This window comes from Plasmodium gonderi (genome assembly GCF_002157705.1).
Source record: "Plasmodium gonderi DNA, contig: Pgo-contig_210, whole genome shotgun sequence".
In the NCBI taxonomy this organism is placed as follows: domain Eukaryota; phylum Apicomplexa; class Aconoidasida; order Haemosporida; family Plasmodiidae; genus Plasmodium; species Plasmodium gonderi.
In genome coordinates, this window is record NW_021629126.1 from 11063 (window position 1) to 24437 (window position 13375).

At 22.0% G+C, this 13375-nt stretch overlaps 3 protein-coding genes across 3 annotated transcripts; 2 read left to right on the plus strand and 1 right to left on the minus strand.

Moving 5' to 3' along the window:
- Positions 1 to 1271: 1271 nt before the first annotated feature.
- On the plus strand, positions 1272 to 2486 carry PGO_001955 (Pf-fam-b protein; the record flags this gene model as incomplete). The annotated part of the gene is made up of 1 exon (XM_028691041.1): positions 1272 to 2486. The coding sequence occupies one exon, from the start codon at positions 1272 to 1274 to the stop codon at positions 2484 to 2486; it is 1215 nt and encodes a 404-aa protein (XP_028546842.1).
- Positions 2487 to 4604: 2118 nt separating this feature from the next.
- PGO_001960 (hypothetical protein) lies at positions 4605 to 5297 on the minus strand (the record flags this gene model as incomplete). Its single annotated transcript, XM_028691042.1, has 1 exon — positions 4605 to 5297. The coding sequence occupies one exon, from the start codon at positions 5295 to 5297 to the stop codon at positions 4605 to 4607; it is 693 nt and encodes a 230-aa protein (XP_028546843.1).
- Positions 5298 to 7227: 1930 nt separating this feature from the next.
- On the plus strand, positions 7228 to 10389 carry PGO_001965 (variable surface protein; the record flags this gene model as incomplete). The annotated part of the gene is made up of 5 exons (XM_028691043.1): positions 7228 to 7275; positions 7409 to 8188; positions 8322 to 9071; positions 9205 to 10107; positions 10225 to 10389. 5 exons carry the CDS (start codon positions 7228 to 7230, stop codon positions 10387 to 10389), a joined length of 2646 nt encoding a protein of 881 aa, XP_028546844.1.
- Positions 10390 to 13375: the final 2986 nt, after the last annotated feature.

Here is a 13375-nt window from a genome sequence, read left to right on the forward strand (position 1 = left end):
TTTTTTTTTTTTTGTATTTAAAATACGTTTTTATTGCGTACAATAATTGATGAATTCTATTTCTGTTTAGATTAAAAAAAGATATATATATATTTTTACTATTAAAAAGGAAATATTTTTTAGAGAGCTTTTAATTTAAACCTTGTTCTAGCATATTTTATTTCAGAAATTTAAAATAACTTATTTTTAAAATGATGAAATTTGATTTTTACAACATCTTTTGAAAAAAAAACCTTAAGTTTTGTACTCAAATTTTCAAAATAAAAAAATCGAAAAATTATATGCAATATTATTAGCACGAGACATTTTTTTTCAATAAAATATCTTGATGATTTTTAATAAAAAAATTATTTTATGATGTGCTTTCGCTTATATTTAATTATAACCCAAAAAATGAAAAACAAAAATAAAAAAAAAAATTTTATATTGCTATTATTCATTAGTGGTTTTCTATTTTTTTCACAATTGACATTTTTCCGAAGAGCCGTAAAAAATACGTGTATCGATATTTTGTCCTTTGTGCCGCAAACCCAAATTTACGAAACTTATTACTCTTAACAAATTTATGCATTTTAGCAAATTTTAAAAAAATGCGCATGTAAACACTTTTTTTTTGAAATAATTGATTCCTTGCATGTAAAAGCTATTTTAGTTTTACATTATTTTTAGGGCAAAACTAAATAGCACATTTTAAAAGAGAATTTTTTTTTTGCTTCTTTCTGAAATTGCAAGATAAAACCTTTTTTTCCTATTTTTAGAATGTTGCACTGACAGTTCGTATGTGTGTAAAATGTATTATAATCATTTTACATGTTCAATGGAACAAGTAAAATTGATTTTAAGCAAACATATCCAAATAGGAGTAGCTTTGAAATTTTTTATTTTACTCGTTTATTCTATGTTATGTATATTTTCTCATACAAGTGTGACATAATTTACAAGATATCAGTACATTTTTTTTTATTTCCTTACTTAAGTTGAAACCACTTTTCATTAACACAATTTTAAGCATTCATATAATAAATACACTTGTATATATTTATGTATTCATACACTCATTTTAAATGTGCTAATATAATTCAAATGTGCATAAAAAATTTTCAATAGAAAATTTATATAAGTTAATATAACAAATTATGAAACACTTTATTGGTTTATCTACAAAATAAGGAACGACAAGAAAACAATAAAAAAGAGAGTTTCATCATTTAAAAAAATTTTATATATAACCCCCCAATAAAACAACAAGACGAAAAAAATATTCTCAAAATATGGATAATAGTTCCGTTAAGGAAGAAGAATATTGTATACCAAACCAAATTGCAGTGGAATCTTCTACTTCGGATGAAATAGAATTTATCGACAGTGAAGAAATTTTATTGTCTGACGAGGATTATCAGGATTATATATTATCGGAACAGAATAATGACTACGCAGACACATCACAAGTTGATTTAACACGTGATGATGAAATAATAATGCTGAATATGGAAGATGAGGATTTTATGTCAACGGATGTAACAATGGAGTACAACGAAGAATTAGAAGAAATAACCATGAATACCATGCAGATAGATAATATGGTTGGAGAGGTCCTAAGAGGACAAAATAATGAATTATCGCACAATCATCTAAATGGAGAAAACAATGAAATGAATCTATCTGAATTTATTCATCATGGAAATATAATAGGAAACAATGCACAAACTGGTGTTTATACACCTCTTCAAAATATTGTTCAGAACGATTTGCATTTCGGTGAATATGCAATACATGGAAATATAGTACAACACGATGTGCATTCCAGAGAACATATTCATCTTGGCAATAATATACAACACGATTTTCATTCCCGTGAATATTCTAATCATGGGAATACATTGCAGCATGATGGGCATTCGAGGGAACATATTCATCATTGGAATATAGCACAACATGATTTGCACTGCAGAGGACATAATCATGAAGGGAATGTAATGCACCACAACTCATGTATAATAATAGAATTTGACCGTTTGGAATTGCATTACAATTATAATATTTTGAAATTATGGGAAACAATAAAAGAAAGGAGATTAGGTGATTATCAAACAAACCCAGACGATCTTATAGAAGATAAACTAGTATATCATATATATAATTTCTTTCACTCCATTGTAAGATGCAAATATTTTACTCTTAAAGGTAAATTAGGTATATTATGTGAATACATTGTAATGAAGTACAATATACCAATAGAAGTTAAAAACCATGTGTGGGGTATGATTATTTCTTACATTTTAAATGATATGCTAAAAATGGATGCCCGAGATTATTTTGAATTGTGTGATCTAATTGAGAATGGAATGTGCAATAGATTGAAATTCGTTGAATTTATTAATAACAAAACGTCATCATGGAACATGTCCACCAATTTGATATTTCAATCATGGGCCGATGTTTTGACTTTGAAATTAATTTCACATTCTCGTAATGTGACATTTTAGGATATATGGATCCATTCATTTTACTTTTAAGAACACGAAATAAGTAAATAAATACATGCTGAATTAAATTTGCACATATATTAGCACATATGCCTACATATATAAGTATATCAGTGTTCATGAGTATGACTTTATGTAAATGACAATGTAAACACAGTGATTTCTGTCATTTACATATGAAGTTTAATGAAAGCAACTGATATGATTTGTAAATGTTAAAATCAATGATTAAACAAATATTATATATGTTCTTTTAAAATTGTGCATGTTGCATATTTTTAATGTAAATATGTTGTTATGATTATTTTATACTATTTTACCTTCCTTTTTTTTTTTTTGATACAATACAACATATTTACACAGCTGATGAATATAACAATTGAATCCTTACACCAATGTTTCGTTTTCAACATTTTGTTATACATAAATGTGTGATGTACTTAAAACGAATATTTACCTAAGTGAATAAATTTGTTATTTTTTTTGCCCACCAAAACATCCATAAAACAAGTATAAAATATCTAATATATACTGTCTTAATTTTGCGTACATGATTATATGTCATATATGGAGGCGATAGTATATTTTAAGCTGTACGTATTAACCCCTAATTAGAAGTCTATAATTAAAAGGTGTATATGATCCAAGCTTGTTTCAACTATGAAAGTCAGAAGTATGATTACATGCCACAAAGTAAAAATAATAATCATTTATGTAAAAATGGAATGAATTAACTAATAACAAAAAATTCTGGCATTCTGTTCCTACAAAAAATAATATAAATATATTCATCGTTTTATGGTGTGCGGAGAATGGCAAAAGTTATATGCGAATAATTTTTCCATGAATAAAACATGAAAAATCCTGTATATCAATTTTGCAATAATATGATAAAATTATATATTTGAAAAGTTTTGGGGAAGAAACGACGCATTCAGTGCAGACAACTATGATTTTTATACTTTTACATTAATTGATTTAAAACATGATTTAATATGATCAACGATAAATGTACAATACATTTAGAAAATAATTTATCATCTGGTTATCTTAATGAATGTGTTATTATGGATCGATACGAAAACATAAAAACAAGCATAACAATTTGCTAAAGAGAGTTATCCATGTGGATACACACACACCTTATTAATTAAAATATATTCATTATAATTTTTTGATATTTCTGAAACTTGAAAGAGGAACATGTTCAAGTGTTAAAAATCTAAAAAAAAATTAAGGATATGCTGGACTAACAAAAATGTGAAAAAAAAACTTTTATAATTATTTCATTTTAATTAAAGTAAATCATCTCTTATAATTGAAATTGGAAGTAGGGATGCATATTTTTTACCTCGTCCGTTTTCTTATTAAATTAACGGTTGTAATAAGGTCAATCTAGTGTACTTTATTAAGATTAGGTTTTGTTATTAAATAAAGAAATCTTCATTTTTTTCAAGAGTTTAGCAGATTTTTCATTAAATTTTGCCTTCTTACAAGGTACATAAACTTCTTTTTGAAAAATTGTTTCCTTGAATTAATATTTTTTAACATTTTATAAAAACTAATTTAATAATATATTAATATAACAAATTAACAAAAAAAGAACTTAATGGTAGCATTTCACGGCCACTTCTGGAATGTTACAATATAATTTAAGGAAGTGTAATTTACATATAGAGATAGGATTAATAAAATAAAATGAAAACATAACTCTATTTACATATTCATTCTTGGATTATAATATATAAAAGTTATAGAATGTGCTATAAGGTATTTAATACATTGATGACATTTCACAAATAGAAAAATTCTTTGTACATGCATGTTCATTTTATTTTAGCGTAGATCTTACCTAAAACATGATTAATTGTAGAAAGCCTTTATTCTGTACGGTCTGAGTATACAATACTTTTATTAAAATTGAGATTTTTTTGCTATAAAACAGGAATGGTTTTTTAAAATTTTTTCATAAATTGTTAATGATGCATATCAACAGATTTTACACCAAAAAAAAAAAAAAAAAAATTTGAATTATTGTTGCATCTCAAACGATAAAAGACATATTACAGATTGCAACACAAATAAGCACACAATAAAAAAAAAAAAAAATAAAAGCAATTAAGGTATTATATATAATATCATGGCTGAGGGATTTATTTTATTGTAATCTGCACAATAATTATCATTAAATATTAATAAATTTTTTTTATATTTACCTGTTACATTATTAGTAGATCGGTTAATAATAACTGATAAGTTATCATAATAAGAACAGTCGTAATTAATGATTTTTCCCAATTTTTTCTTAAGGTTATTGTTAGACTTCATGGTATCAGAAACACCTATATCTTTATCTTCACGTATATCATAAACTTGTTTTAATATGCATCTTTTCTCTTTTGAATAAACTCCTTTTTCTCTTTTACATTTAAAATCAGTATATTTTTCGAATTTATTTTTCCAGTATTCATTAACATCATTTACCATATCATTCTGATGGATCTTGTTTAATTTAGATGTCTTTATTATTGCAATTATTAAATTAAAGAAATAGTTAATATCTCTACAACACTTAAAATCTTGATTTTTTTCGCAGTATTCATTAACAATGGCACGATAATTAATATATAGATTTGCTTTAAGACTGTCTACATGTTCAAAAAATATAGTTTCATAAGGATTGGGCAATTCAAAATCATTTTTCATTGATTCTAAGTACAAATGCTTTAGCAATTGTTGTTTATACAAATTAGAAGGTAATTTATATTCATAGCAGTCCTTAAATAAAATAACGTTATGAATAATATACATACGAATGTTTTATGAAAATATTTAATTTGGAACTATATTGTATTTTTATAATGTCCAAATAAAATTATGCTTATAATACACAAAAATTATTTTTTAACCATTTTTTAAAAGCATTTTAGCTTTTGATCTCATTGGAATTATAAAGTATATCATTGATCCATTGTAAGAAATTTTATTTTTAATACAATTTAATAAAACATTGCATATTATTATAACTTCTTTTACTTTTTCACGTAATTATTTTTATATTTCATGTAAGAATATAACATTTAAAAAAGTACATGACTATGTTGTTCCATAAAATTAATTATATGTAAAATTTTTTCTTTTAATAACGATCTAAGCATAATGCATCACATTAGCTGAAAAGCATGTGTTCATAAAATATGCAATAATTGTAAAAAATAATATTAGAATACACACTTTAGCTCTAATTGAACTATATATATTTAAATGTATATAACCATTAAAACATATAGGTAAACTGTTCGAATGTTGAGCATAAATATGTCAATTTATTTTTTTCGTAAATTACATATTTCACATTATGTATTATATTTTTCCAACGACCATATCCTAAATAGTGTTAATACTATATCTATCAAATAGTATTTGCTCAAATTTTATTATTTTAATTAATTAATTATTTATAATCTTTAATATTTTAGATATTTCATATTTTTACATGTATTATTTTAAACATTTTTTTTCAAAATGAAAATAATTATTCCATTCTAATGTAAAATGAATTCAAAACATATTAAATTCATTAAACAACGAAATAAAAAAACAAATAATTGTCATAGACAAGTAAATATAAATTTTAAAAGGAAAAAAAACGAAATGTCGATTTATAATCAGAATACAAAAAATATATCTTTCATATATTGTACTTTGGTTATACATAAATATGTTTAATATAATAACCCATTAATGTTTTATTTCTGAAATGTTTAATGCACAATTTATTTATCCCTTAAGTTATTTATAGAGTTCTGATATATTTTATCCATAAAGAAAATATTTTGTTTATAATTTACACTTAGAATATTTGAAAAATTATACATATATATATGTAGTATTATAAAAGAAAATGAAAGAAAAAAAAAAAATAATTTGCTAATTACATCTTTATCAGACGTTAATTAATACACTAATATTTCTATATTATCCATATTATAATTACACACATTCTGGAGGTCATTTTATCAGTTTTATCAGCAAAACATAGTTATTTTATAATATAAATATCATACACATAGGTTTTATGAATCCTTTTATCATACATCAAGTACAAGTTATAATTTATATGTGTGTAATCGTATTTCCTTGTTCTAATAAAACCCATATTATTTTAATTTATGTATAATGCACTTTTTTTTTTTTAGTGTTCTTGTACCTAAGCAATATTTGAACAATTTTACATACACTATAAAGTAACTGCTCTTGTTTTAATTATTACATTGACACATTTACAATATTAATTTTTTACTTTAGTTGTATGGTATTTATATATTGTTTTAGAGTTTTATTTTATGTATATTATATGAAAAAAATATAAGTAAAATAATGAATTACATTATAATTTAACATATTTAAATAACATGAACTATTTTACCCACGAAAGCATATCATTTTTTTGTTAAAATTTAAATTAATAATTTTAATTTATATAGGATATAAAATCTGTTTTATCATTTTTTTTATTTTTTTTATTACTTTTTATAGTTATAATTCCTTACTCCACTATGTAAATAGAAAAAATAATTATCATTATAAGTTCTCGTAGTTGTCCATTACTGTCTAATATTTTTGTCTATTTCTTTCTAAACAATAATGCACTATATGATATAGAAATATGTAGTGTAACATATTTCGCTACATTATGTTTTTTTAATATTTATGGTTTCTAATATAATCCTGAATTAAAATGGATGATAATACATCAACTCTATTATCTACGTTCTTGAATATAAAGGTATATTTCAATTTTATTTTAAAATAATAATAGAAAGTATTTTACAAATCTGTATTTTTGTTGTACAGTCTATATAATTATTATATTAAATGAATATTTTGATGTATATTATAAATTATCTTTATATTAATAGAGTAAACATACTCATAAATCAGGATTACATCAATTATATAAAAAATTTGATGAAGTTAAAGCGCAAAATGATACGTACAATAATATATGCATTGAAGAAAAGGATGCTTTTAAAAAGACTATCATGTTCAATAAGTCTATTGTTGATGTTTGCAAACATCTAGGTTCCATAATGAGTGTTTTATATAAAATTTGTGATGGACATTATGGTATCAATAGTAATAACTGTTATGATTATTTGATATATTGGTTATATGGAAAATTAGAGGAAAAGGAATATAATGTATTCAATGTTCAATGGATTTACAATAAATTTAAGCAATTTATAACCTATGAAAATTCTTCAAACGGAAAAAAATATAAATTAGATGAAAAACTTTTAACAGTACTAGACATTAAATTATTAAAAAATATGAAAACTTTAAGGGATTTTGTAGAGTATTATGATGACATAAAAGATGCACTAAATGACAATTCATCTAATATAAATCAATATTGCACTTATGTTAAGCATATTTTTGAGATATACAAAAATATGATGGAATACAACAATTTATCATTGAATAAGCCTTTTAAGGATGAGTTAAATTATTTTCATGAGAAAATTAATAATGATAACATAAATATCATTAAAAATATATGTACTAATAATGTTGAAACATCAAACTGGAATGTGGATAATGTACAGTTTTACACATTAAAAGAAGAAAGTATCCCTGAAATCGGGAAAGAAAAAAAAGAAATAGGTGACAAGAATTATTCAGTAAATGTAGGTTTAAATGTTACGAAAACAAATAAGTAAAGAAATATATATTTTAATATTATTATAATGCTATAAAGAAAATTTGTGAGTGTTTTTACAAGAAATATGTTTCAGTGAATATATTTATTTCTACATTTTTTTTATATTTTAGTATAATCTGTTCTATGATTTAGTTGATTATCAAAATGTGGAAAAGATTGTTGAGGAGAATAAAGATCGTTATATTGTTTTTACTAAAGAATGCAATGGAAGTAATAAGATTACAATTACTGATGATAATAAGAATTTAATAGAAATTTGTAAAACTTTTATAAAATATTTTTTACATTTGTATCACGATAGTATTAGGAAATCATCTAACGAATACAAACATTTTGGATATTTAAATTACTGGTTAAACAAAAAGTTAAGAAATGTGGGAAAATCGGTTAAGGATTTTATTGAGTTTCTTGATAAACAGGTAACTTTAACATATTCTGAATCTATCAATTATTTGAATTTTAAAAAAGAAGCATATCATATGAACGATGATGTATATACAAAAATGAATATATTGTATAACTTGCATGATAAATATAATAAAATTATTAATAATGAAATTAAACCAAATGAATGCTTGGAATACGCTAAAAACTCCTTGGAGGAATTTAATAAAGGTGTAAATAAGTTTTATCAAACTAAGTGCCTTAAATTGTATGATGCATTAAAGGATTTTCGGGCTAAATACAATAATGCTTTAAACAAAAAATCAAATTGTAAAGACCCAGGATTACACCTAATACCCCAAATAAAAACACTAGAAGAAAAAGAAAAAGAAGAATCAATCAATAAGGCTTTAGAAACTTGTAAAAACCTTCAGATTCAAACCATAGATGTAGTTCCTAAAAGAAACAACAGATTTGTATATTATCCCTATATAATTTAATTGAATTATTATATTTTCTTATGATTGTTAGTAAATCTTTAAAAAAAAAAAAAAATAACAAAACCTAAAGTATTGTTAATATATCATCAATTATGTTCCTCATTTTTAGGAAGATATTTTAGAATCTTTTCCCTCGCACAAAATATATCAAAAATTGAACAGAAAAAAAATAGATGTAAATATATGCACTAAATATTGTGAAAATGTGATTAATTCTAATTATAATGATTCCAATATAAATATTCTATGTGCATTAATTGCATCTAATTTAAAAGGATTATCCTCTATGAACGATTTAGAAGGAAATTATGATAAACGTTGTGCATATTTTACTTACTGGACCTATTACATAATAATGAATAAATATAATTCTCCGTCTAATTATTTTAATGAAAACAGTGTTATTAATAATCTTAATAGTGTAATTGTTAATTCTAATAATGATCTTTCAAGAAATGATAAACATTGTTTGTTCTATTTAGATGGAAATATTAATGAATGGATTGAAGAAAAAGATTTACATGATTACTTTGAAAATTTCAATAGTTTTAGTGCAATTAATACTGAAAGTCATAATATCCTAGAGTACTGTAAATATCTTGAATATATTAGTAGTTTGTACAAAACTTATTTAATACGCTGTTGTACATGTTTTAATTATCCTACTTTTAATTGTTTGAATAATTGCCCAAAATATTTTAAGTGTGATAAAAATTATCACCCGCATAAACTTTTATCTTATTTAAAGTGCGAACATATAACATCAGCTGAAAATGCAGAACAAATGTTTAAATATGTAACAATTGATTCTAATGTTCTAAATGAAACACAAGAATTATCCTCTAGGATTGTACAAGAGATACCTCAAAATATAACTATTGATTATGTTGAAAAAATACAGTATATTCCATTACATATACACAAAACATTGCCATATGACACTTTTTATTTTCTAGTATTAATGTCATCTTCATTTCTGGGATTATTTTTTGTATTCTTCATACTTTACAAAGTAATGAGAAAAATCTAGATATATAATTAATAATATTAATATTTACAACCAATTTTTATTAAAAATATAAATATGTACAACATTTCTTATATTTTACCTTAATTATTATTATATTAGTTTACTCCATTGGGATCACGATTACATAAGAGAGCAATAAAAAAGAAAATAGTTGTCCAAAATATTCAAGGAAAGCCCAATAAAAAATTAGATTACAATTATTCACATAATAAAGTACTAGATAAGTCGAACAAACGAATTCGAATAGCTTATAATTCTTCATGAAAAACTAATTATTATGCACGTATTGCATAGAAGCTGAAATAATAAAAGTATAATAAAGAGTATAAAACATGTGAAAACAAAGTAATTCCATGGTATACCACATAATGTAAGGATATATAAAGTTTACCTTATTTTTATTTAAAATTTTTGCACATAATATGATTTGAAGCACATACTCTTCTAGTTTATATAGGACTACGTTATTAACTAAACTTATTTTCCTAATTTGTATGATAAAAGAATATTATTAGCATTTAGAAATGCTTTATAAGTACGATTCCTGACGATAAATAAGTGAATGCTACACTATTTGATTCTTTATATTCATGGCTTATTATAGCAGGAAAAAATATGATAATAGATTTATATATACAAACTGACATATAAAGTAGGAAATAATGAGTACTTATTTACGAATAATTGCTTATATTTATATTCAATATTATGCGTTTATTGAATTTCTATCTATTTATTAAATTATTATATGAAATTAGATACTTATATAATTTTACAGCGAAGAATATTAAAATATTAAAATTATATTAAATTAATAGTTTTAACCTAAACTTATTATCCTATATAATGCATTAATTTATTAAGTATATATTTTTTATTATATTTTCATCATTATTATATATATCACATTCTTAATATTATAGCCATAGATTATATATCATAATAAATTTTCATGTAAAATACAGTTTAGAAGACGTTTGTTTATAGATTATGAATATTTTTATACATTATTAATATTCCAATAAGGTAATTACGTCTATATAATAAATCAACATATTATAATTAATCCCTAATTTATGTATTTTATATATGAATACTCAATGTGAATATTGTTACAACAATTCTCATAATATAATTCATTTATTTGTCATTCGTAAACATGACATTTATATGAATACATAATATTGTAAATTTGTTTTTATTTCTGTATTGATAGGATGAAAAAATAATAGTTTAGCAAAAATTACATTTTGTTGAAAAAAATTTATTAATAAATATAAAGAATGATATGTGTATAATAAAATTTTTGTATTTTATTACATAATAATTCATATATGGATCTACATTCATCATCTTAGAGGAATTGTATATTTTTCATGTTTAGCAATATAATAAATTCAAGCTTGTTAAAATAAATAATTTTTTTTTTCTTATGCAAATTGGATTTAATAACTTTTATGCTACACTTTTTTTAAATTATAGAATTAATTTTAAAAGGAGAGGTAATCGCTTTATTATTATTGCTTGTATGTTTTTTAAATATGGTTGTGTTTATTTTTAGATTGTAATACAAATGTTTTTAAAATTTTTAAAGTAGTATGAAAAAATTTACACATTATATAGAAAATACAAATGAAAATGTATACAAAAAAATAATATCAAAGTTTTCCTGTTATATATAACTATATAATTTTGTTAATAACTCGATTAAAAAAAGAACGATATAATTATAATATGTGGTATTGGCTTAAGTGTATATTAAATTATTTATAATATCCTCGTTTATACTATACTTTATATTAGTATATATAATTTAATGTAATATATATATAATATTATTATTAATAAAATTTTATCTTCAAAGACTATTAATTCACATATTCATATATGAGTAATGGAGCATTATTAAAATTAATTTTCTTAAATTACATTAATATGACTAAGCAAAAAGAAAGAATATGTATGATTAATTTAAAACATTTATAATTTTAGTATAATATCAAATATAAGCAAAAGGTATAATTCTATTCATATTTTTTTATATATAACATCGATATTAGGCATATATGTATTTTATATTCAGGCTTGTTTTAAGTAAATTTGAATATTAACTTTTACGTGAATTTATAAATTAACAATATAATTAATAAATTTTTTTTCTATATTTATATAAAGTGTATGTATTAATTGTACATTGAATTTTATCTTATTTATTGTGTCAAATACTATAAGCGCTGAATAAAATAATAAATGATTATTCTATAAATCATAAAACCTTGGTTATAATAAAACTTAATGTTTTTTATTAGGAATAAGATCTCAGTATACACTTAAAGTTTTTTGATAAACATGTTAACTTTTTTAATATTGTAATTCAATGAATAAATTATTCTTATAATAATTAATCTATTATAGATTTATATTATATTTTTTCAATTGAATTATATTTTTTAGCTATTATAAATTTCAATGCGAATAATAATTTTATTTTGTATATTTTCCTTTTATATTTAATTTGATGTATATTAGTGTTCTTGACTATTTATATGATTTTACACTTAAATAGTTATATACACATTTATTAAATATATGGATTTATATTTCATAGTACATTCTCTATTATCTACATTTGATTGATGATATACACATGTATATAAAGATACTTATTTATATTTTATATGCTCATTATTGAATGCATATTTCCATCACTCTATATTTGACATTATTTGCGTTCTAAATGTAGTAAAACAAAGATTTGTAAAGCTTAGTATGTGCTTTGATATATTATAATAATGATTTTTTCATCTTAATATTTTTCTTTTAAGCAAGAATATTTATAAAAATTCCTAAGAGCTATTTTTACAAGAGGAGATATAATTTTTCATTTCAATATTGTATATATGCGAAGTTACATGAAAATAAAATTTGTATTTTTTCCTCGCGCTCTCTATATATATAATTTATAAAAATAAAATGCAAACATTTTATCATATATCCTACAATAATGTAATTATTTATTAATAATTTTTATATACCAATTCATTGAAATAATATTCTTTGCTTACATTTAAATATTATTTTAATGTATGATATTATCGAATTATTTTAAAATATATCTATTTATTAAGGAAAAGTATATGTAGTTTTGAGTAAAGTAAAGAATAAATATACAGTATTCATAAGAAAGTTGTAATAATTAACGAACTATATTTTAAATATATAAATATACATGATTATTTAATTTATAGTT